At 41.8% G+C, this 26,453-nt stretch overlaps 1 protein-coding gene across 1 annotated transcript in view; it reads right to left on the minus strand.

Moving 5' to 3' along the window:
• The window catches only part of CPD (carboxypeptidase D), a 46,374-nt gene extending 21,019 nt beyond the window's left edge, over positions 1-25,355 (minus strand). Inside the window, exons 1-8 of the mRNA XM_032215417.1 lie at positions 24,571-25,355; positions 19,816-20,063; positions 14,339-14,481; positions 10,237-10,406; positions 8,973-9,340; positions 7,492-7,683; positions 3,857-4,024; positions 2,449-2,558 (exon numbers count right to left, since the gene is read on the minus strand). Coding sequence (XP_032071308.1) covers positions 2,449-2,558; positions 3,857-4,024; positions 7,492-7,683; positions 8,973-9,340; positions 10,237-10,406; positions 14,339-14,481; positions 19,816-20,063; positions 24,571-25,241 — 2,070 coding nt within the window. The 5' untranslated portion in view covers positions 25,242-25,355. The remainder of the gene's footprint in view (positions 1-2,448; positions 2,559-3,856; positions 4,025-7,491; positions 7,684-8,972; positions 9,341-10,236; positions 10,407-14,338; positions 14,482-19,815; positions 20,064-24,570) is intronic.
• Positions 25,356-26,453: the final 1,098 nt, after the last annotated feature.

Here is a 26,453-nt window from a genome sequence, read left to right on the forward strand (position 1 = left end):
AAATATCTCCCTCAACAACAGAAATTTTGGGCTCAATTATGGCCGTACATTGAGGACTACCTGTATCTGAAAATAAAAATACGTGAAAAATTACACCTCTTTATCCCAACATTAATCCAGTATACCATTCTCTTGCAATTTTAACTGAATAATCCTGTGAGACAGGAAAGGCTACATGAGACTCAGGATCACCCACCAAGCTTCATAATTGTCACAGAGTCCCTATTTAAAATTAAATAAAAAAAAATTACAGCTTTCATTCCCTAAAATCTAAGCAACCTGTTGGTGCAAATGTAACAGAAGGAAACCTAGCAGGAACTACAATCAAGATAACATGATTTTTTTTTTTTGCAGAAATAAGTAAAACCAGAAAATTGGTTTTGAAAGTGTTGACTTGAGTTTATTCAGATCACACTGTTTCTATCATTATTCTCCAGGTACTTGGAGAGCAGGCCCTCTTGTAACATTCTTGCACGTGCAACTAACAATTCACTTTTTTTTTTTAGAACTTTAGTGCCTTCCAAACATTTTGCAATAAATTTTCCAGGATGCCCCGGTCAGTCACTGGGTTTACACTTCCCTTTACTATATATCATTCATTTCTGGATTTATAAAATAATTACAGTGGCTGGTTTCAGAATGACATTGTCACAAATCTGAGAAGCAAATTTATTCCACAAAGCCACATCCAGGTCATAAGATGTTAGAGGCAAAGTCCTTTCAGAAATTGCCAGAAAATTCTATTTTTTTGGAAGGAGCAAGAAGAAAAACTGTATTTAACTGATCCAATGTAATTTCAATTGAATTAATTCAAATCTACATTTGGCCCTAACCCTATCAACTTCTTTGTTCTTTTCTTTTTTCCTTTTGGAATTTGGCCTCCACAAAAGTCAAACTGAAAAAAGTTGTTCACCCACGCTGTGCACCGTGATTGCAAAGCACAATGGCTAAGTTAACATATCATGTTAAATAAAGATTTCATTATGGTTTGGTGGAGAACTTCTTAATCTTTGTGATATTGCGAACTCCCTAAAAAGATAAATGAATTTGTGTGAAACTCTCTGCCCTGCCCTGAATAAAACAAATGATTCATTTACAGTTAGAGCAAAGAAATATATTCTTTACAAAGGGGACAATTTTCATCACATTCTAGAGTCTGTCAATATTATTTATTTTACGGACTGCAATGATTAGCAAGGACTCCTACTTATTAATATAAACAAAGCAACCGAAAAAGCAAAGGTCCCAAAGGTGTTTTTTTCAAGAGGCAAATGAACTTTCTGGTTTCTCTTTGAAGACATTTTGCTTCACATCCCAGAAGCTTCTTCAGCTCTGACTGGATGGAGCGCCAGGGAAGGATTTATAGGCCTTGCAGACAGCTGGTCATTTGCATCCTTTTTAGAGGGTCACTGAGGCCACGGAGGTTTATCTGTGTCTTCAGGGTCCCCTGAATGGTGCAAATGGGTGTGGAGCCTTCTTGGAACTGCTGAAAGGACTGTGTTGTAGACTGGAGATAGATGATATCGTATCCCCCCCCCCTTTCTGTTGAGGGAGGGCTGTTCAATTTGGACATAGATGGCTTCTTTGACCCCTCTTTCAAACCAGTGTCCCACTCTATCCAAAATGTGGGCTTTGCTGTCTTCAAAAGAGTGGCCTGTATCTTTTAAATGCAGATGGGCTGCTGAATCTAGTCAGATTCAGAAGAATGCAAATGACCAGCTGTCTGCAAGGAGTATAAATCTTTCCCTTCCCCACCATCCAGTCAGAGCTGAAGAAGTTTCTTGGACGAGAAGTGAAATGTCTTCAGAGAAAAACCAGAAAGTCCAGTTGTCTCTTGAAAAAGCACTTTTGGGACAACTATGGCGAATTTCCATAGATGAAACAACAACAATAGCATCTTCCAGAAAGCCTTTCTAACAGATAATGCCATTGGCTTATTATGCTATTATGTACTGCTCAATTTTAGTTGCATTGCCTTTTAATTCTTGTAAGTATCTTACTGCGGATGCTTTATATGTACCATGAACTATATAGCAATAGCAATAGCAGTTAGACTTATATACCGCTTCCTAGGGCTTTCAGCCCTCTCTAAGCGGTTTACAGAGTCAGCATATTGCCCCCAACAATCCGGGTCCTCATTTTACCCACCTCGGAAGGATGGAAGGCTGAGTCAACCCTGAGCTGGTGAGATTTGAACAGCCGAATTGCCGAACTAGCAGTCAGCTGAAGTAGCCTGCAGTACTGCACTCTAACCACTGCGCCACCTTGGCTCTTTTATATAACTGCATTTCGTCTGCACAAGCCTGACATCTTTAAAAAAATGTAGCTTCTCTTAAATTCCTTGTAACACCCAGGAATCACAACCCAGATACCACCGTGTGTAATAAGTAAGCCAGTGGATCTCAGAGGTTCTAGGATCCACTGGAGACACCTTCCAATAATTGTTACCTTGGCATAGGCAAGAGCTAGCTGTTGAAAAACAGCATCATCGGGGGATTTACTGTATGTGGCGACTCCTAGCCGATCGTCATCATAGGGGTAGTTAACCACCAGAGATCCTGCGAAGTGCGGGGAAAAAAAGCTTTCAGGATTTTATTACACTGAGTAAATTGATAGTAACATAAAAGGCAGTTGTTCCACCACTACAGTAAAGAATAATACTATTTGCTTAGATTTCACAACCAGCCACAAGACTAATGCAGGTAAATAAAGACAACAATGACTAAAAAATCCAGCTAGGGGAATTCATCAAGAGGTGGCAAGACAGCACCTGCTTGTTACTTGTTCTTAAAATTCAAGAGCCAATACAGAGGAAATATACTCATTAATTCCCCCCCTCCCAAACCAAAAAGGGGGAAACTGGTCCTTTCAGAAGAACTATACAAAAACCAGGGTTGTGCATACTTTAAAAATAATTCTGTTTTAATAAATGCAATACAATTAATTTAATTTAATTACATTTTAAGTTGCCCAGAATCCCTTTGGACAGTGAGATGGGCAGCATATGAATTTAAGAAACAATAAATGATAAATCAATCAATCAGCATTCTTTTCAATGCAATTTTAATCATTTTCAAAGTAACCCTAATAAGAGTACGTGTGTTGAATCTGAACACTTTTGTCAGGCCTGCAGTCATATTCCTTTTAGGATCTTTGGCCTGTCACACATTCTATTATTTTACTATGCTGTTTCATTAGTGGGGAATTGGGAGGTGGAATAGTAAGGAGTAGAATGTGTTGTTGCCAAAATAAAACATTCCTTTCTAGAAAGCCAAAGTTATCCTTTGTCTCTCCACCTCTGCACCTGACCGGAATTGGATGGGTGGAATTTCCAGCGTGGCAGTGGAAGATTGGACCATGTGGTGGACTTGGGGGTGCGGGGGGTGGGTGGGGGGGGGGCAAGATCATGAACTTTCAACTGGGTGGGAAACCCAGGAAGCTTTCCGATTCGGGTTTTCCACAGATGTACCAACGTGTCTCAAATTGGTACCAAATTTGGTATTGATTGTACCAAATTGGAACTTCATTTCCCTTTATTTGTATGCCGCCCTTTTCCCTGGGGGACTCAGGGCGGCTCACAGTTCAAAAAGGGGGGGGGGAAAGATCTGCTTTGAACTCTGATTTAATTTTGGATGATATTTGGAGCGCTGACAACTTTTTAAAAATTATTACAGGCTCTGCTTTGGGTGATCTTGGCCAGCAATCCTAGCTTGTAAGCTATCATCAGATAAAATTATGTAGTGAAAACCCTTTTCCATGCATTGGTAAGTTTTCCTGCAGTGAGGCCTCAGGCTTACTGTGCCTAGAATAAAAGTGCTGTACATTTCCACCCAAGCCCGTATGCATTCCTCTTTACCTCCATGCAAATTTGCCGAGAGCACAAAAGGGTAGGTCTTCAGCCAGTTCATCACAGCTATGGTCTCTGGCTGCAGGGGTTCGGTGATATGGACGAATTGATCTGGAAAGTTCCGATTCAAATCGTAGTTGTTGCTGTTGTTTCTTCCAGAAACTCCCGACACGTCCCCTGAGAAACAGAAGAGAGCCTGGTTGAACCATCTGTGCTTTGTAGCGATGATCAATATCTATCCTTCCTGCACACAAAATTTAACAGATGAACAGAGCTGGAAGGGACCTTGTAGGTCATCTAGTCTAGCCCCTGGCCCAAGCAGGAGACCCTACACCATTTCTTCAATTTGTACTTCTAAGTGAGCAAAGCAAGAGACATTGGTTTTTTTTTCTGTAATCCTTCTTTACCAAGAGATGTCATAATTATCAAGGGAGAAGTGAAAACTTTAAAGGTAGTCCTTGACTTATGACCAGAATTGAGCCCAAAAATTTCTGTTGTCAAGCGAGACGTTTGTAAAGTGAATTTTGCCCCATTTTACGATTTCTCGTAAGTGAATCACTGCCGTTATTAAGTTAGTCACAAGGTTTTTAAGTGAATCTGGCTTCCCCATTAACTGCTCATCAGAAGGTCGCAAAAGGGATCACTTGACCCTGGGACACTCCAACCGTCATAAATATGAACCAGATGCCAAGCCAAGGATTTTGATCAGGTGACCATGGGGATGCTGCATCAGTTGCAAGTGTGAAAAATGGTCCTGTCCCTTTTTTTCACTGCCGTTGCAACATTGAACTGTCATTAAATGAACTTTCGTAAGTCGAGGGCTACCTGTATTCATCTCAGAAACTTTAGAAGTTCTGCTTGTGGAGATCTACCTAATTGTATGAAGAACCACAAATTGTTCTTTGTGTTGCTGCAGTATGCCTTTGGCCCCAAGCCATTATAAACATTTATAGAAAGAATTCAAGGTGAAGCCGAACAAGCTACTGTTCAAACCCCAAGTTGTGGCTTGCCAAACATGGCATCCGTTATTGTCAAATCTCTTTCTTTCATGAATGACCCAGCTTTCATTGTTTCATCTTTCCACGGCCCCTATGTCATGGCTCCTGCACTAATAAATGCTAAGCCTTCTTTTCTATGGAGATTCTTAATCATCCAGGCCATGGTTCAAAAGGCTTTCTTGGGTTTTTTTTTTCCTTGAAACTATTTAAATTCTCATTCAAGAAGCTTCTTCAGAATTGCTTTTCCAAAAGGCAACTGGATTTTCTGGGGGGTGGTGGTGGTGGTGGTGTTTCCCTTGAAAACCTTTTGCTTCTCATCCAACAAGTTTTTTCAGAACTGAAGAAGCTTTTTGCATGAGAAGCGAAAGGTTTTCAAGGGGGGGGGGGCAAGAAAATCTGGTTGCCTTCTGAAAAAAATACCTTTGGGACACTAAACCTCCTTTCTAACCGTGCTATTTGTTTGCTCTTGCGCAAACCGCGTGAATCATGCAGGATTCCCATCAGGTCAGGCAGGAAGTGCATTGTATGGGTCTCGTCTGCTAAGGCAGGCATCCCCAACCCTGAATGCATGGACTGGCACCAGATTGCGGCATGCCAGAAAATGGGCTGTGTAAACAAGTAAACATCCCCCATCTATGGGATGCAGACAGCACGCAAAACCACACCACCTTCAGTCCGTGGAAAAACCTTTCTTCACATAACCGGTCCCTGGTGCTCAAAGGTTTGGGGAGGGGGGGACTTCTGTTAAGGAGTTCCATGTGAATCGGACCCAGGGAGTGAGAGCCTTTTCTACTGTGGCACATCATGCACCTTGAAGCAAAACCTGGCCTGATCCAACTGGCCTTCCAGAGACATCTTAAGGCATGGTTTTCCCCACCAGGCCCTGGATCCCTTGGGAACAGAGATGGGTCTATGAAGTCTGAGTTTTTCAACATCGTCCCAAGTTATATACAGGTTTCCTATTTTTATGGTTCTTTTAAGATGTGGTTTTATTTTTTTGTTTTTATTGCAGGCCACACAATCACATTCATGAGATGGGCAGCTGTAAAAATTTAATAAGTAAGATTATAACTGCCAACTCGTAATGCCACCCCTTTTTAAAATTTATTGCTTATCACCAATCCTCCATTGTTTTAGGGCTGCATTCAATGTTATTCCTTTGAAGTTAAGCAGACAACTAAGATTTAAAGACTATTTTCCATTCAGCTATTTAAATTGCTAATAAAATGATATTTATCGAATTTTGAAACTGCTCATCTCCCTCACACAGGGATTTAGAGCAGTGTCCACCTAAAGTATGAAAACATAAACAAAATGTACATAAAAATTAAAAGAGGCGAAGAGAATTAAAATTCTACATTAAAAGTTAATTAAAAGGTGGAGGGAGGGCCCTCAGGGCACTAATCAATCCTACATCAGCATGCTTCTCTGTGCACCCCTAGGGAGGCCATAAAGCCATGCTTTTATGCCTTTCTCGAAGGCCAGGAAAGTGGGGCCCTGCCTCACCTCTGGGAAGAGAATATTCCACAGGGCAGGGGCAATGGCACAGGCGGCTTTCATCCTGGACCTTGCCAGCTGGAATTCTTTAGCCGACGGATCTACAGCATACCTCCCCTGCCTGCCTGGGCTGATGTAAACTTCCACTTCCTTTCTCTAGTGCTTTGCGGAGTTAAACCACAAAAGCAGGATGATACATTGCTTAATGTAAAATGCCTTAATGTAAAATGCCTGATCCTCTAAAATGATCACCAAAAGTCTGTAAAGATTCTCAGTCATCCAGGTCATGGTTGTCCCAAAGGTGCTTTTTCAGGAGACAGCTGGACTATTCAGACCATTCCCCACTATTCTGTCAGAGCTGAGGAAGCATCTTGGATGAGAAGTGAAACGTCTTCAAAGAAAAAACAAGAAAGTCCAGTTGCCTCCTGATGAAACAGCACCTTTGGGATATCACCACTTCCCTAAACTACTGCAATGCACAGCACTAAATGCACTTGAAAATTGCATTTGATCCAGAATGCAGCAGCTCATATGCTAACTGGCATCCATCGCTGGCAGGTTCGCATATTTGTGTCACTGGCCCTGCACTGACTCCTGACAGACCTTCAAATGCAATTTAAAAGTGTGGGTTTGGACATATAAAGCACTCTGAATCTTGGCACACAGGTGTCTCCAGGATCAGACTCTGAACAGAATCAGCCTGCTTAGTAATGTCTGATTTCCAAGAAGTAAAAAGTCTCACTCAAGATCAACTGCTAAACCACTTCACTGTGCCTGGTGCACATGAAAATGGCCACAAAGGCTCAAGCTAGTATTTAGTATTAGTATTTAGTATTAGTATTTATTAAACTTGTATGCCGCCCTATTCCCAGGGGGATGTTCTCAAGCTAAGCTTGAGAACGTCCTTTCTTCTGTAATATGAGATAAATGAAGTACAATAAAGAAAAATTAGGAAACAGGCACAGGGATGAGTCAAGGAAAAGTCTATTCTGGGCTAAAACACAGAATAGAAAGGGGGCTCTTTATGTACATTATGATTAAAGTTACCTATCAGAAAAAACCGAAGCAGTTTGCCTTATAAAACCACCCCCTTTCCTTGGCCAACGCCTTTACTAGAAGGGTAAGAAGAAAGCTGGCATGCAAGGCTACCTTCTACAGATTTCTCATAGCCATCAGGGTTCATCGATGGCATGATATGGATCCGAGTCTTTTGGATCAAGTCAGTCACTTCAGGATTGGTTCCGTAGTTTTTGCAGAGGTACTCAATGAGGTTGAGGAGCAACTCCCTTCCTACCACTTCATTGCCGTGCATATTGGCAATGTACTTGAATTCTGGTTCGCCTGGAGGAGGAACAGAGATGCTTAGTTTAGCCATCGCACTTGGCAGTCTGTCTACTCTACAGGATGATGTGTAGAAGCCGAGATAGATCATACGAAGATGGAGAGAGGGAGAGAGAGGGAGGGAGGAATGACAGACAGACAGATAGATCATATAGATATATGATAGTTAGACGATACAAAGATATAGACATAGATGATAGATGGATGGATGGAAGAAAGAGAGAGAGGGCGGAAGGGGGGAGGGAGAGAGAGGGAAGGAGGGGAGAGAGGGAGGGAGAGAGAGATTTCAGTTCTCTCCCTGTTTGATTCAGATGTTAACATGGTCTGAAACCACCTTTCACAGCCCACCAAATGAATCCAAGAGCTACTCGTGCCACATGGGTTATAGCAGTGGTGGGATTCATAATTTTTTACTACCGGTTCTGTGGCCGTGGCTTGGTGGGCATGGCTTGGTGGGCGTGGCAGGAGAAGGATACTGCAAAATCCCCATTCCCTCCCAATCAGCTGGTACTCAGGAGGCAGAGAATAGATGGGGCCAGTCAGAGGTGGTATTTACTGGTTCTCTGAACTACTCAACATTTCCGCTACCCGTTCTCCAGAACTGGTCAGAACCTGCTGAATACCACCTCTGGGTTACACAAGACACTTAGACAATCTTCAAATGTATAAACAAGTACCTTATAAATGCATACCTACGTATCTAATGTTTTGGAATTGTAATTTTTTTTTTACATTTTTTTTTACAATTAGCATGCATTGCTTTATTTCTTTAATTAGGCCCAAACAAATGGTCTATAATCTTAACAGAACCAATAATGGACATAAGTGAAAGTCATTTGGCCCAAAGAAGACTCTAGTAAAAGCCATTTGAAATTATTGGCAAAACTTCAAAATTGAAACTAAAGAGTCAAACTAACATCCAAACAAAACAAAACGGCTATTACAGGATAAATATATATAAAAAATAATAAAAATTCGACCATCTCGTTTATGAGGAAAGATTACAGGACACTGGTCTTTCTACCTTTGAAAAATGGTAACTAAGTTAACAGACCTGATGAAAGTTCGTAACACTGGGGAGAAATATTTCCCCCTTTTTTCAAAATACTAGTATTTAGATCAGGGGTGTCAAACTGGTGGCCCGCGGGCCAGACGCATCAAACACAGGCAACGCCCACCCCCAGCGCTGTGAATGGGAAAAACATGGTGAAACATCATGCAACATGACACAGGGAGTTTGACACCCCTGATCTAGATCATGCAGCAAAAACTACAGAATGGGAAATTACCTGCTTCGTGAATGCCTGGGTTATCCGATATCTCCATGGCATACAATTCCCTTTGCTCCACTGACTTGCCCACCGAGTAGAGTCGGGTGATGTTTGGGTACTCAGTGGCAAATTTCCTCAGAAAGATACCCATATCAGGGAAGTGGTGGTGGCGAAAATCATCCGGCTGGATCACCTGGAGAGCAGAGGTTGTCCTGTTTACAGCAGTGGTAGTTGCTGCTGCATTGCCAAGAGAGTCGCTGGTGGTTATCAGAGCTTCCTTGGTGGGACTGGAAGTCAACACTGTGACTACAGGGTGCAAGGAAAAGTCCACGACAGTTGCATTTTCTTCCTTCACTTCAACGTTCTCCGTGGTGACTGGCAGGTAACTGATGGGGGGAAAAAGGGAGAAGAATATGCTTTTAGGCGGGCATTAGCTTCACCTGGCTTAAGAGCATCCCTAATAGAATTTATTTTAATTCTATTACTAAGTTAGTCCCCGACTTACAACAGTTCATTCAGTTACTGTTCAAAGTCACAACGGCACTGGAAAAAGTGACTTAGGAACGCTTTTCACAGTTACGACCTTTGCAGCCTCCCCATGATCATGTGATCAAAATCCTGGTGCCTGGCAATTGCTTCATATTTACGACCGCTGCTGTGTCCCAGGTGATCAACCTTTATAACCGCCTGACAAGCAAAACCAATGGGGGAACCGGATTCACTTAATCACCAAGTTACTAACATATCAGCTGCAGTGATTCACATCACAATTGTGACAAGAAAGGTCATAAAATGGTTACAATTCACTTAACAAATGTCTCACTTAACAGAAATTTTGGGCTCCATTGTCGTCATAAGTCAAGGATAGCCTGTATTCATCTGGAATATCATTCCCATTTTCTTAGTGAAAAAAATAAGACCAAATAGCAGCGTTATTATTTCTCAACTGAAGAACCAAAATCAAGGGTCCCACCTCAAAGCCCCATTTTTATGGCTGCTTAATTGCAAACCTCAGGCTGGCAGTGCAGCTGTTCCAAAGCCTTCACTCGATTCCCCTTAATAAAGGGAAACATTCTTAACAAAGAAACATTGAAGGTAGGCCTAATCCTCATGGAACTACTGTCGTTTCCTGCTTTTCTATGTGCCTGTTTTATATGACACGCCTGCTTAGTATATGGCAAAATAAGACAAAGCTTTGTAATGTTCCCATGAAGCAGTTCGCTACTAGAAGAAACTACACCAAAGAGAATGAGCATGTCGATGCCAGCTCCATATACTTTACCCTGGGACAGAAGCTGTGATATTATAAGTCCCAGGCACCAACAGTCTGTAATAGTCACCAAACTGTCTGGTCGTAATGTTGTGAGCAATCCCAGCCACAGCAATGGTTGCATTTTCCAAGGCAGCACCACTGACCGAATCTCTCACGAATCCTTTAATTCCAATGTGTACCTGTATTAAATAAAATGGGAATTAGATCCAGAACACGTTGTAAACATTTTTTTATTATCATGAGGCTACATTATTCCTCTCATATTCAGTAACTTGTTAATTTCATGCTAAGCAATCTGTGCAATATTCTTTTTTTTTTTCCTCACCCAAGGAAAGTTGCAGGGTGCTGTTAAGCTTGCGCACAAAAACGAAATAAAATAAGGAATATAACAAGAAAAAATTGGCAGAGAATGTCATGGATTTTTATCAGCCATTTTAGACTTATTTTCTTGTAACCAAGGGATTGTTTCTGTCACAGCTACTGAAACGGAACACAGGCTGTCTTTCAAAAAACAAAATGCCAAGAAAAACAAAGAGGACAGTTGTGCGTGTTTTGAGTCATGCTTGTAGAAGCCAAAAGATGAATCAACTCAGTGCAATCTTACAGATAAACATGCCATTTTTGTGCACTGCTTCTATCAAAATGCTTCACTCAAAACAGATGAATTCACGTGGCTTTAGAATATAAAATTAGGTATAAGAAGGTACGTAAAGCACAACATTATTTATTGCTAGGGCTATTGACCAGAACTTGAATAGACATTCATGTGGCAACTGGCAGGTATAAGAGGGAATGTTGCATTAAAATATTTGTTATCTAATATTATTGTGTTACTTTGTACTAATTTCACATTCAACATTATTTACCATTCATTAATAAAATTACACAAATGAGACTAGAGTTGTCTTTCTTCATCATGCCATTTCTTCTTTGATGTGATGCAACTATCTAATAATGTGTTGTCATTTCGTAGTGAGGCAGTAACCTATTTTTTTATACCTTGGTGGGGTTGGACATATCATTTCATAAAAGAACTAGAGAAAGAGCTCATATTAAGAAGCTCAGGAGTAAAGTGAAAGAATTTCTTCCACAGCTAGAAGACTGAGGAAGGTGCCGATAAATTTATGGCCAATTGCTGTGATTTATGCAAAGTCAACTATTGATTTATGAGGAAATGGCTTGACAGCATCCTCACCGGACTCCTCATGGGAAATATGCAACACTATGCCTTTTATTTATTTATTAAATTTTTATCCTGCCTTTATTACTTTATAAGTTACTCAAATAAAGAGACGCCTTTGTTGAGATGGGTAGCATACAGGTTTGATAGATAAATAAATAATACTAGTTTCTCCTCTTTTTCCCCCACAACCACCATCCTGTGAGTTGAACTGGGCTAACAAAGAGGGACTGGCCCAAAGTCACCAGCTGGCTTTCATGCCATGTCAGGACTAGAACTCCCTATTCCCTGGTTTCTATGCTAGCACCTTAACTAAACTGGCTCTCTTTAAGCAAATGTGTTTTATGCATGGTCCTAAATATTTCTGAAAAAGATGAAAAGGGGGAAAAGATGTATACACATGATCACTATACCCTGGCAGAGTGTATTATCAGAACAAGCTCAGGCAGGTTTCATATGCTGCTGCAATCTATGCCTTAAGCCATTTGGTTTAAAAATAAAGACCTTCTCCTCAGGGAACTCAGATGAAAGAAAACTATTCCCATGCCTAAAGGATTTCGTGCAACAGATTTAGATACCTGAGTGCTCTGCTCTCAGTGTGTGACAGGGTGAGTAATTCCCTGAGACCTGTAAAGAACGGTAATGCTGAAAACAGTGACAAATCACGATCTGTCCCTGTTTTAATTGCTGCAATTTTCGGAATAATTTTAGTTTATGCACAACAGTCAAATGACAGGCGCAGGATGGATGAAAGCTAACTTTTCTTTTATCTCCTCTGATATCAAAAGGTGTTTCCTATGCAATTATAATTATTGAAAAGAGAAAATTATCAATGCTGTTGCTGATATATGAGCAGCTCAAGTTTGCCAGCACTCTGTGCTACAAATGACTCCTTAAAACAGTTAATCCTTTAGTCTAATCTGGACAACACCCTAAACCATTTTATTGTATGCAACAACATTTCATTTTAATGTATGCTGATTGGTGTACATTCAAAGTGATAAGAAAGTTATTCTAAATTCTAACCACAGATTAGCTCCCATCCCCAAAAGGATACCGATTGTGAGTCACAGCTACCAAAGTGATGAAGTTTCTAGGATTAGAATACAATAATCTGAACTGTAAAACCATGGAATGGCTTAATATACCATGTCTGTATAGTTAGTGGTTGGCTCCATGATCAGCCATTCTTTAATCAGACCTTGAAAGGTAGGGCTTGCATATACTTGACTCTGATACAGCTAGTCCTCGACTTACAACAGCTCATTTTGGGACCATTTGAATTTACAGTGGCACTGAAAAAAGTGACTTAATTAACCTTTTTCATGCTGATGACCATTGTAGCCTCCTGATGCTCATGTGACTTAATGTCAGCTGGATGTCTAGCATGGTTTCCTAATGTATACTCGCTCTCAGGTGCCAAAGAAAGGGGGGGAGGGGTGTTGAGCATTTGGGATGGGGGAGCGAGCCATCCCATGAGAACTGGAAGAGAGGTTTGCACTCACGCATGCTGAGTGGAGTTGCTAATCATCCTGAGACTCCAGAGGCGAGAAATACCTGCAGAGGAGCTTTCCCAAAATATCTTACTGGTTGTTGGTTGGTCTCTTGGTGCTGGGACCCCGGGGAGAGGGACTTGGGGTGACTTTCAATGTGTAACTTTCAGGCAGCTTGTTTCAGATCTTGCCTTGTTTTTGCTGCTATCAGTTCGTTCTTAGTAAAAGTACCGATACCTTTTCTCTAAATCAATGGAGTCGGGGGGTTTCTTTCTTAGGGTTTGAAGGGAGGCATCCCTGACATTTACATTCAAACATATGGCAACCGACTCAGATTTATCATGGTTGTGTCCCGGGATCATGTGATCCCCTTTTGCAACCTGAGTAGCAAAGTCAATGGGGAAGCCAGATTTACCATGTGACTAACTTAACAACTGAAGTGATTCACTTAACAATGGTGGCAAGAAAAGTCGTAAAATGAGGCAAAACCCACTTAACAAATTTCTCTCTTAGCAACATAAATATTGGGCTCAATTGTGGTTTTAAGTTGAGGATTACCTGTAATCAATAGCTGAATACAAGCAGTACCATTTAGTCTGATATGTGAATAATTACCAGGGTTGACTTTAGATATGAAGGAGAGATCAGGACAGGAAGTAACTTTGAAAGAACTTCGTGTAACTCTTGAGATAAAGTATTTTTAAGATACTTGAATATTTCTGAGCACACACAGTCAGCTACAGTGAAAAATCTGAGAGAATTTAGATAATATAAGTGATACTGGATAAAGCTTGTGAAGATCCACCAGTCCACCATTTACTCTGGGCAAATGAAGGAAAAGGAACTTGAGTGGGGGGGGGGGATTACTTATTCGCTGCTTAGTTGGGTAATTGTTAAATGTGTTAAAAGTGAAACTGAGACAAAGATCTGATCAACACAGATCTGATTATTGCTTGCTTAGCCATTAATTTAATAAATATGATACGGTTAACTGAAATTACAAAACTGCTAAAACCAAACACACTTATTATTTACAGCTTAGTCTAGATCTCTAAACCAAAGCCTTTTTGTGATTTGAAACAAAGAAATTCAAACATGGATCAGTGACACTTCCTTCTCTTTAAATATTGCCTGAATTTTGATGTACCACAATTACATTTTCTCTTATTTCATTTGGTACGAATCATGCTAAGCTTTATGTGTGTCACAAAATAATAATACCAACATTAAACTGTGTACTTGGTCCAATATATGAGTCAAAAGGGATTAGGCAGAGCTGACATTCTGACAAACAAGAAGCATATTCAAAATCTACAGGCAAAAAAAGCCCAGACCGAGATGAATAAAGTCTTTTCATTTTCCAGAACAAAGACAGACTCAAATATACATGGATTGTTTTGCTGACATAGTCAAGAAGAGAGTTAAAGTCACATCTTACTTTTTCAATGAAAGTGAACAAAGATTCCCGGTTATTCAGCCATTCTTGCTCAAGCTGAGAAGCTGGTGGGTATTTGCAACAGGAAAGTTCAAATGTGACCTCAAAGCAGTTAGCCCAAAGATAGTTATAATCTTGCATTCCACCTAAGGAATTTAAAGAAAGAATCATGAAATAATTAAGCAAAGAACAATCTGTTGCATCAACAGACTTCTCTTCACATGATTTCAAATCAGCATTTTTCAATAGGCAGGAAAACCCAGTTGAAACCAGTTTCAACTTTCAAAGAAACAAAGGACCATTTAGGAGAAGCCAGATAGGGGTCTGCTACTTTAAAAATAACAATTGGAATTTTGAGATCATGCAACTTCCTTATTTGTCATATGTGGTCATGTTTACAAAAAAAATCTTAACAGGTTAATATATAGGAGTCCTGATTTTTCATTATTTCTGAGGCATTTTATTATACTCATCTTCCCTTTTTATTCTTCAGTAGATCAATATGATGCTTAGAATTGGAATAACCTTTCAATTCTACCATATTATTGAAATATTTGATAATTTAAATGTATTTAAATACCTTATTGATATAATTTTCATTTCACTCAAAGAAGGGTGGGATTGTAGGTAGGTAGGTGGGTAGATAGATAAGAGATAGATAGACAGACAAACATATACATACACTCTTCTTTTGAAAAATTAATAGTACAGTGTATCACTCTCCCCATTTTTATCATTATTATACTCCTATTTAGTAGGTTAAGCTGTACCTACCCAAAAAATGTACCTATCCAAAGTCCCAAAGAAAGTTAAGAACTTGAAAAACAAGTTCCCTGTTCCAAAGTTAATTTAACATGACATTAGCTCTTAAGGTTAGCAAAATAACTTTTCTAGATTTCAAAGCAGGAGTGCCAAATTCGGTGGCAGAAAGGTAAACAGATGAAGGGGCACCCTGCACAAATACAAAATTTTCTCTTGGCATGCAAAGTCATATAGCAAATCCTTGTTCTTCGCACATTTAAAATACAATGTGAAAAAATATATACAGGTAGTTCTCATTTAGCGATTGCCTCATTTAGCAACCATTTGCAGTTCCAGCAACGCTGAAACTTATAATGGTCAAACAGCTAGAACACAGACACAGATCTCTGTTTTTACAGAGGACAACTGTGGTGGGATTACTATATGCTCAAAAGTGGAAAAGTTCAATACTACCCACAATGTAGGAATGGACGGTGAAAATGATGGAATTTGCACAGATGGCTAACTTGACTTCATTGATCAGAGAAAAGACAATATATTTGTGACTGGAAAACTTTTATAGATTTTTTTGCATGAAATTAAAAACACACACCACACTTTGTGATTTTGATGATTAGGAAAAAAATCTAGATAATGGAAATAATCATGATGTTTTGCAATCATAACAGTAAGAGATAACTTTGCAACTACACAATCTCAGTTCTCCAGGTCATGGTTGTTCCAAAGACCTGGCTAAATCCAGACACCAAGCCAGAATGCTAGATGAGCTTAATATAGGTGTGCCTGGTTTAATGTGCTCAGAGTATTTTAGTGTTGTGTCTTATGTCTAGAATGGTAGGGATTTCATTATATTGTTTCAATTTTCAATTGTTAGGCTCTCAGAATTCATATCTAAGATGGACAGTGGGAATTTTCCAAGTAGATGATAGGCTTCATGTAACATGATAGGCTTCATGTTAAAAGAGCCAAGGTGGCGCAGTGGTTAAATGCAGCACTGCAGGCTACTGCTAGATCAGCAGTTCAGCGGTTCAAATCTCACCGGCTCAGGGTTGACTCAGCCTTCCATCCTTCCGAGGTGGGTAAAATGAGGACCCAGATTGTTGGGGGCAATATGCTGACTCTCTGTAAACCGCTTAGAGAGGGCTGAAAGCCCTATGAAGCGGTATATAAGTCTACTGCTATTGCTATTGCTAACATGAGAAACTGTCTAAAGGACTTAAAGAGGTACTGTAAATACCACAGTGCCAAGGAAGATTTTTTCTTAAGCAAACACACAAAAGTTTTGAAGTTCACAGCTACTAACAGATCTGCTTATAAAAGTGAGGAGTGCCAGTTTGTCACATTATTATTATTATTATTTTAATGAAGAGAGAAACAGATTGCAAGAAGGTTTAGCCAATAAATGCTGTGAAGTATATAAAAAGCAGGAATCAGGAAACATGGTTGGGAACAGCTGATCTCTGCGATATACATTTTTTAAAAGAACTACAATTTAAGAAAGCATTGCATAAGAAAAAGAAGAAGAAGGAAAAAGCAAAAGAGAAAAAAAGATCCAGAAGCTATAACTTTTGTTTCAATTATTATTACCACTGCCATAAAATATAGCAGGGGCGTGACACTGATGTTTTATGAGTTTTAGGTTTGTGATATTTTAATATTGTTCTTGTTAATTGTCAGATGTTGTGAATAACAGCAGTATACCTTAAAAAAGTTTCCCATCAGAAGCCTTATGATAAATGATGAGGGATTGTGGGATTTTTATTTCAAAATACCTGGAGGGCATCACAATGCTTGTTATATATAAAAACATGCATTTTCCTGTTATGATTTCAAAGAATTAATCGACAATTCATAGTTTTCTACCTAACAGATGTATTTGTAAATGCAAAAAAAAAGGTTCCTGCTTCTTCAAGGATATCCTGGTTTGAGCTGAGTAATAATTTTACGTTTTACAACTATTTACTCATTCTATTTCCTTGTATGGTACATTAAACCCAGCAATTCTTGTACATATAATTAGTTCATATCTTATTCTACTATTTGGGTGTGTTCGCTATGATGAAAGAGAGAGAGAAATGGGGGCTATAACAGAAAAAGAAGATAATGATTGCTGATAAAAAGAGATGGTTTTATTTAAATAAGACATTTGGCCAGTGTAAAAATCTGCTGACTGAATTATTAAATTTTAAATTATTAAAATTAAATCATTAACTTTATTAGGATAAAAAGTTATTTTTCTCATTAGATCTGACATTTACCTATCTTACTTATAACAAAATTACTGAAGTCCTTATATAAAACTATTAACAGGCATAATTCATGGCTTCAAAATACTATTTCTTTTCCATTGATAACAATGAACTAATTTTATTTTGATAATTAGACTTAAATGTGGTTGTTTAATTGGTTTATCACTAATTTAAATGAAGTTATTGAAAAAGAAATCAGGATAGTTAAATATAGAGCATTTAATTAGAATAAGAAAAGTATGCTTCTTTAATCCAACATAATTAAAAGAATAATATAAAGAGTCTCTAAATCCTAAATCAAAACACTTGGCAACAAGTCATACTTAATGCAATCCATTCTTAATTTAATCAAATTTATAGGCTAAATTAAAGCTACCATTTCTAGGCAGCTTACAAAATGTAAAACAATTATATTATTTAAACTTTAATAGAAAATGATCAAGACACCCCCACCCGCACCCACACAAATGCATAAAGACAATAAAACCAACTGCAGAATTGCAAAAAAAGAAATCAGGAATATATAGGTTGACATAAGAAATGTCTATTGCATAAGAAATCAACTACCAAACACATCCTGTACAGATATTTTTAAACATTATTTCAGTTAGATCTTAGATGTTCTTTTGTGATGCTGAATGTATTTTCAGGATCACAACTAATTTTAACTAATTGAACATACTTGTTCAGCTGCTATACCAAAGCTAACTACTGGCATAACATGTAGTATATGCAATCCTTTGTTCAATTTAATTTGAACCTTTGACAATAAATGAGATTGTGTACATCTCATGTGTACAATGAGATTGGCTGAGCCTCCCTTTGTGCACCCCCCAACCCAATACAACTCACAGTGAAAGTAAAAAAATCCCTAACTCAGTGAATCCTACTAACAAACACACAATGCTATTGCACTATCAACAGCAACACCAAAAGCACCTAATTAGCCATGGAAACATCTGTCACAAATAGAGCACAACTACTGTTTTAAATGCCTCAATCTACTTTTCTTCACAAGGAAACCTTACAATTCATAAGCATGGAATATAAGTTACCTGCTCTTCTACATGCAATCTTTTACAATCTTTACTAGCAGTTGGGTATTTCATAAATTATTGCAACAGAAGCCTGTGTCTCATTCTTCCTTGTGAAAGGCCTGGATGAATAACCTGGTTCTTACAAGCAGAATACAGAGTAACAGAGTTGGAAGCAACAGCAGTATATGTGTGTGTTGGGGAGGGGGGGGGATCTAGGGTTTTTGGGGTGTTTGTGTGTCATTTTTTAGGTTCTACTACAGAAGGCACATTTCCATAGTTCCAATAGATAATATTTAATTGAAGGAATTGGAAGTGTGCCAACCCTGCAGGATCTAACTACGGTACATCCTAGGCAGATGTTGAGGGGGGCAGTTTTAGTGTTTCCTAGATCAAAGAGACCTTCAGTCCATCATTCATTCCTTGTCAGTTCGCAGCTTGACCTCTCTAAGTGGGACTACCCTTGAAGACCCCCCCAGAAGCTTCAACTGGTCCTAAGTGCAGGTGTAGGCACGGTTCAATATGTCCATGTAACACTTCTGCTTCACAAGCTGGTTTGATGGTTTATTTCTGAGCACAATTCAAAATGCTGGTTATTCCTCCTAAAGCCGACATGCCACACGGCCTGGTTACTTGTGGGACAACCTGTCTCCCATATTAATCAGAATAAGACCAGCTGCATCCATCCATCTTCAAGTGGAATGTATAGCATTCTTCTAACTTTGCGCATCCAGAGGGAACCTCAACCAATTGCAATATGCCCAAACAAGCCATAAAGTGCTTTGGCTTAACATGTGCTCCGTAAAAGTAGTCCTTGACGTACAACAGTTCATTTAGCGACCGTTCAAAGTTACAATAGCACTGAAAAAAGGGACTAATGATGTGTTTTCAAACAACCACTGCAGCAGCATCCCCATTTCATACGATCCAAATTGAGACACTTGGCAACTGGCTCATATTTATGACGGTTGCAGTATCCCGGGGCCACACGATCCCCTTTTGTGACTTCCTGACAAGCAAACTCAATGGGGGAAGCCAGATTCACTTAACAACTAGTTTACTACAACTGCAATGATTAATTTAACAACCACAGCGATTCACTTAACAACAGTGACATGAAAAGTCGTAAAGGGGGGAACAATTCAATTAACAAATGCCTCACTTAGCAACCTAAATTTTGGGCTCAATTGTGGTTGTAATTCAAGAATTATTTATACCAATTAAACCTGATGGTTTCTTGATATGTTGCCTTACTGGGTACGACAATGACATTTAAACAAGCAGAATCAATAGCCACCGCTGGCCCTGTTGCTAGGATACTTTCTTTTCAGTAGCATATTTCTCTGTAAGGCAGTTTCTTTCCAACATTATCTATGCCGCTCTGCATCAAAAGGCTCCACTCAATTAGCTGGCAACCGTCAGTTGAGCAACCTACCTGCTACATCATACCACTGAGCTCCGTTGGTGATGCCATCTTTGAAGGTTTCTTTCTCCTCGCCAGGACAGTTTGGGGTGCCTGTTTTCATGATGGGATTGTTTGATGCGTAGGCTTTTGCCAGGTATTTGAAAACTTCGTCGTCAGCCGATTTACTGTATATCCCCGAGGACTTGTGTGACTTTGAGTCATCAAATGGATAGCTTGCAACAACGGTTCCCCCATGAAAGTTCCCAGAAAGCACAAACCTGTATTTAAAAAACAACAACAGAACAACACTAGTCAAAATCTCAGCAGTTTGGAGGTAAAGAGTATTTATTTTCCTACTAAAGTCGTTGCATTTGAATCAGCAGCAGCAAAACCAAATTACAGGAACGTCAATGGATACCTGAAAGCTATGTAACCTCACAATGAAAAAGGCGGAATGCCCTAAATATAGCAGATTGATTGCAGAAGATGAGGAGGGGATTCTAGCTTTATTTAAATATCGGTTCTTTTAGTTACTTTCTTTCCAGCAGTGCAAAAAGGATATGATACTGTTCAATGTTAAGCAAGCTAGCATCAAAAAAATTATTTTTAAGAAGTTATGTGCCAATCAGAACATTACATTATATATTGAAAAATTATGAACAGGATTCACACATTTATTAATTCCTTCAGTAATTTATTCATAGGCTACTTTTAAAACCAAAGCACTCATAAGATCATCAATCAGAATAGAGCTGGAAGGGACCTTGGAGGTCTTCTAGTCCAGCCCACTGCTCAAGCAGGAGACCCTATACCATTTCAGACAAGTGACTGTCCGGTCTCTTCTTGAAAATCTCCAGTGAAGGACCCACAACTGATTATCCTCACTGTTAGTTAAAAAAAACAAGCTCTTTTAATATGTCCCGTCAGTAAGCCTCCCAGAGTCACATTATCAACGAGATGTGTGACATATAGATTTTAATAAATGAAGACCCGGGGGATTCTACTCCCCTCTCGGCTCCTTGGGGGATTCTACACAAGTCGCTAACTACCAACCTCAGAACCATTGCAGGGTGGTGGAGAAATTGCAATATTTGACCAGGAGTAGGGAGACACAGGTTGTGTCCTCTCCCCAGCTAATAAGCTGCATGGGTGACTCCCCTCTCACTCCAATTTTTGAAAGGTTATTGTAAGAGAAAATAGGACTCGTATGCACGTCAAAACAAGCACACACTAAACAATGATCATTTATTTTAAACCATGTTTGGCTACTGGTCAAGGTGCTGGCCTAGAAACCAGGAGACTGGGAGTTCTAGTCCACACTTAGCAATGAAAAGCAGCTTGGTGGCTTTGAGCCAATCACCAGGAGCCAGTGAGTTCTAGTCTGGCCTCAGGCATGAAATCCAATTGGGTAACTTTGGGTCAGTCCCTCTCTCTCAGCCCAACCCACCTCACAGGGTTGTTATTTTGGGAGGAACAGGAGGAAGAAGGAATATTAGGTATGCTGATGGCCTTAAGTTATTGAGGTGCATCAACATTTCATTTCAATACGAGTATGCAAAAAATGACAATAAAGTTTATGTAACTTATAGAGTCATAAGAGCCCAGCAAAATATATAAATGTGTGTTAGATTTTTTATATTATATATAAATATATGAGGGGTCCTTGGTGCTCTCTAAGCTTGCTTGTTTTCTTGCAGATGTTTCGTTACATTTAATTTCACAATATACAGACAGATTTCATCACAGTTTCATTGGGAAAATATGACATTCTAGACCCGTGATGGCAAACCTATGACACACATGCCTGAAGTGGCACACGGAGCCGTGTTGCCTGTTCCTCTTCTGGGTTTCTGGTGCACATGCATGTACGATGACGCGTGCGATGACGCCATTGTGCGTGCGGCAGTGCCAGAAACTGGAAGAGCTGGTCTTCCATTTTCCAGCATGAGCATGCACGCTGGCAAGCTGGTCATTAAGTGTGCATGCACACCAGTAACCGAAAGACTCACTGGTCGGAAGTCCATTTTCTGGCACATACATGCCTCATGGGCAGCATCTCTTCCAGGTAGCGGCCCTGACGAGTGTGTGCACGCTGTCAGTGCCGAAAAGGTTTGCCATCACTGTTCTAGACCAAGCCAAGTCCCAAAACACCAGGGAATTTCCAGAAGCCATCAAGTCGGCCATCAATAGACACATAGATATTAACAATACCTATACAGACTAGGCAAAAGACTGTCATTCAGCCTCAAAAGGACCAAAAAATCTTTCCATCAGCAATTAGCACCCAGATCAGCATAGATGCCAAGGTTAAGAGCAGACCACCAATCAAGTAAACAACACCCCAATCAAGAAATTGCCAAAGAAGCCAACAGGAAACAATCCAACAAAAGAATGTCTAAGACCACCCCCACCAATACTTGACAGGGCAAGGCATAAGAATATAAACTGACAGCAAACTCCTTACTGGCACTGATGATGTTACCTAGTTGGGTCATAAAACGTCTGCAAGAAAACAAGCAAGCTCAGAGAGCACCAAGGATCTCTCATGCCAACCCTGAGCTACAAATATTCTTACACACACCTATATATACACACCTATATATACACACCTATTTACATATGTGTGTGTGTGCATATTCCTTGACTTACACTACATTTAATGACTGCTCAAAGTTATGGCACTGAAAGAGTGACTTATGACTCTTTTTCACACATACAACTGTTGCAGCATCTTCGTGGTCATAAGTCACTTTTCAGTGCCATTGCAACTTCGAATGGTCACCAAATAAACTGTTGCCAGTCAAGGACACGTGTGTTTGCATGTATGTACATATATATGTGTATATTACACACACTCTCTAAATAATAAGTGCTGCATTATTCCTAGTTGTGGTGGCCACGCCCCTTTGAGTTGCGTAGTGCAAACTCTGGTTTTATTTATATACATATATATATATGTGTGTGTGTGTCCTATCCTCCACGAGCTGCACTGGCTACCGATCGGTCTCCGCACACACCTCAAGATGCTGGTCATCACCTTTAAAGCCCTACATGGCTTAGGACCTGGATATCTGGAAGACCGCCTCCTGCCACATACCTCCCAACGGCCGATAAGAACTCACAGACTGGGCCTTCTCCGGGTGCCGTCGACCGGACAATGCCAGCTGGCGACTCCTTGGAGGAGGGCCTTCTCTGTAGCTGCTCCGACCCTGTGGAACGACCTACCTGTAGAGATCCGGACCCTCCGCACTCTCTCGGCCTTCCAAAAAGCCACTAAAACCTGGCTATTCCGGCAGGCCTGGGGCTGTTGACTTCAGGAATGAGGTCCAGCCCCACCCAGATTGAGTGTATGGTGCGTTCTTTTTAAATTGTTTCTTCTTAAATTGTTTCTTATTTTACCTCCTATATTAACCGTGGAGCTTCGTACCCTCACCACCCTCCAGACCTTCCGCACAGCCCTTAGAACCTGGCTATCCCGTCAGGCCTGGGGCTAAAGATTGTAACCCGCCCGAATGGTATGAATGTTGCGTATTAATCATGTACTGTCTTATATGTAAAAGTCTGTCCCCCCCCTTCCTTTTGATTGTGAGCCGCCCTGAGTCCCCCCAGGGAAAAGGGCGGCATACAAATAAATAAACTATAAACTATAAACTTTTTCTGTAAGCCGCCCGGAGTCCTACGGGATTGGGCGGCATATAAATCTATTAAAAGTTAAAGTTAAGTGTTGCATTTATGCTGATAAATAAATAAAGGGAGATTGGTATACATCTATTTCAAGCTATTAGCAATAGCAATAGCAGTTAGACTTATATACCGCTTCATAGGGCTTTCAGTCGTCTCTAAGCGGTTTACAGAGTCAGCATATCGCCCCCAACAACAATCCGGGTCCTCATTTCACCCACCTCGGAAGGATGGAAGGCTGAGTCAACCCTGAGCCGGTGAGATTTGAACAGCCGAACTGCAGAACTGCAGTCAGCTGAAGTAGCCTGCAGTGCTGCACCCTAACCACTGTGCCACCTCGGCTCCTTCCTTCCTTCCTTCCTTCGCAATAGCAGTTAGACTTATATATGGCTTCATAGGGCTTTCAGCCCTCTCTAAGCGGTTTACAGAGTCAGCATATTGCCCCCAACAACAATCTGGGTCCTCATTTTACCCACTTCGGAAGGATGGAAGGCTGAGTCAACCTTGAGCCGGTGAGATTTGAACAGCCGAACTGCAGAACTAGCAGTCAGCTGAAGTAGCCTGCAGTGCTGCACCCTAACCACTGTGCCACCTCGGCTCCTTCCTTCCTTCCTTCCTTCCTTAGCAATAGCAATAGCAGTTAGACTTATCTACCGCTTCATAGGGCTTTCAGCCCTCTCTAAGCGGTTTACAGAGTCAGCATATCGCCCCCAACAACAATCCGGGTCCTCATTTTACCCACCTCGGAAGGATGGAAGGCTGAGTCAACCCTGAGCCGGTGAGATTTGAACAGCCGAACTGCAGAACTAGCAGTCAGCTGAAGTAGCCTGCAGTGCTGCACTCTAACCACTGCGCCACCTCAGCTCTTCCCTCAGCTATTCCCTCCCGTATTTGGGCATACCAGGTGCTTTGATATAACAGAATGTGATGTGATGTGTGTGTGTGTATTGCATACATCTATTCTATACACACTAAACCCCAAATGAAGGGGGCGTGGCCACCACTAGCAACAAGGCGGCGCTTCAAAGCGCAGACCCGGCAAGCCCCGCCCCCCCACGTGCGCTTCTCCGCCTTCCTCCTCCTCCTCCTCCTCTTCTTCCTCACCGATTGCGCCGCATCCACTCCATCAGCGCGCGCACCTCGGGCACGGCGGCCAGGTCAGGCTGCGCGGCGCCGAACTGGTCGGGGAAGCTGCGGTTGAGGTCTCGGCCGCGCCCGTTCTCCCTCCCGCCGGTCCCTTGGCAGTCCCCTTCCCGGGATCGGGCGAAGCCGTCCGGGTTGAGGCTGGGCAGGAGGAAGAGGTCGGTGGTGTTGAGGAGGCGGCGGGCGCGAGGCTCCCCGCGGGCCCAGCCGGCCACCAGCTCCCGGGCCAGGCGCACCAGCAGCTGCCGGCCCAGCGCCTCGTCGCCGTGCATGTTGGCCACCAGCTTCACCTGTGGGCGGCCCGCCAGGGGAGGCCCGCCGCCGTCCACGCCTTCGCCCCCCGGGAGGCCTTCGCTGAGGCGCAGCACCCACAGCTCGCGCCCCTGGCTGGAGCGGCCGATGGAGAAGCGCCGCGCCAGGCCCCGCGGAGCCTCCTCCTCACACAGCCGCCTCAGCGTCTCGCCCAGCTCGGACTCGTCCAAGTAATGCGGGGCCTCCGAGGAATAAGAAGCGGCGGCCTCGGCCTTCTTGATATGCGCCGCCGCGCGGGCCCCGCCGCCCCGCCACGAGAGCAGCAAAAGGAGCGGAATCCACGGGCTCCAAGGCGCGCCGCGCCGGCCTCGACCCGCCATAACGCCCCGCTTCGTTCCTGACAGGTCGCCGCCGCCGCCTCAGCGAGGAGAACGCTCCTGAGGTACCTCGACACCCGATTGGTGCGCCGGGAAGAGAGTGGCCGGCCAATCGGAAAGGGGCGTGAAAGTATCCACTAGGGAGGTTCTCAGGTAGCCAATGAGGGCGCGAGGATGTCGCGGTGGAAGGCGGGCTAAGAGCCGATAGGGTGGGGCCCGAAAGGGGTGGGGATAGTTCGCCTCAAGGTGGAGAGGAATGGGGAACGATACGTGGAAAGTCGGGGTGGAGTCAATGACGTAAAGGAGGAGGGCCCAAGGAGAGGTGGGCGGGAATGATTAATGATGGCGACCAATGAAAAGGGCGATAGCCGGTGTTGTGGCGGAGTCAATGATGTAAGAGAGGGCGGGGTAGAAGGCGGGTCCAAGGACAGCTGGGCGGGAATAATTAATGACGACCAATGAGAAGGGCGATAGGAGGAGAGGGAGAGAAAGAAAGAAAAAGAAAGAAAGGAGGGGATGGAAAAAGGAGAGAAAGGAAGGACTGCAATCCTAGCAATAGAAGCAGCTTCAGAGGATAATCCAAGACTGGAAGGGACCTGGAGGTCATCTAGTCCAACCCTGCCCAAGTAGGACATTGTTAAAGTCAGTTTCTGTCTTTTGATCCCCCAGGTCACATGACTACATAGCCACGCCCGCCCAGTCACATGACACCCCCCACCAAGCCACGCCCACAGAACTGGTAGCAAAATATTTTAGATTTCACCACTGGGTGAAATGCCACAAATGAGGCCGATTTAAAGCCAAAATGCAGGCTTGTTTTAAATAATAATAAAAATATTAAGTAAATAATAAGTAAAAATAATAAAAATATATTGGAAAAAAAAAGCCAAAATGCAGGCCCCCTCCTTGGATCAGTGACCCGTGTTCATGCCATCTGTAGCAAACTCAAGGCCCAGGGGCCGGATCTGGCCCATGGGGGTACTTAGATCTGGCCTGTGGAGTGGCCTGGAAACAGCAAAAGACCAGCTCACAGTTCCTCTGCCAGCAAAAATGGAGCTTGAAGGGGGCCACACACACACACCCTGCCCCGTTTTCGGCCACAACAGCTTCCTGCACCCTTCCATCAGCAAAAATGGGGCAGAGGGGCGAACACATTTCCCCCAAGGTACGTTTTCGCTGGCAAAAGGCTGCAGGAGACCATCAATGGCTGAAAAC

Source organism: Thamnophis elegans, chromosome 4 (genome assembly GCF_009769535.1).
Source record: "Thamnophis elegans isolate rThaEle1 chromosome 4, rThaEle1.pri, whole genome shotgun sequence".
Lineage (NCBI taxonomy): Eukaryota > Metazoa > Chordata > Lepidosauria > Squamata > Colubridae > Thamnophis > Thamnophis elegans.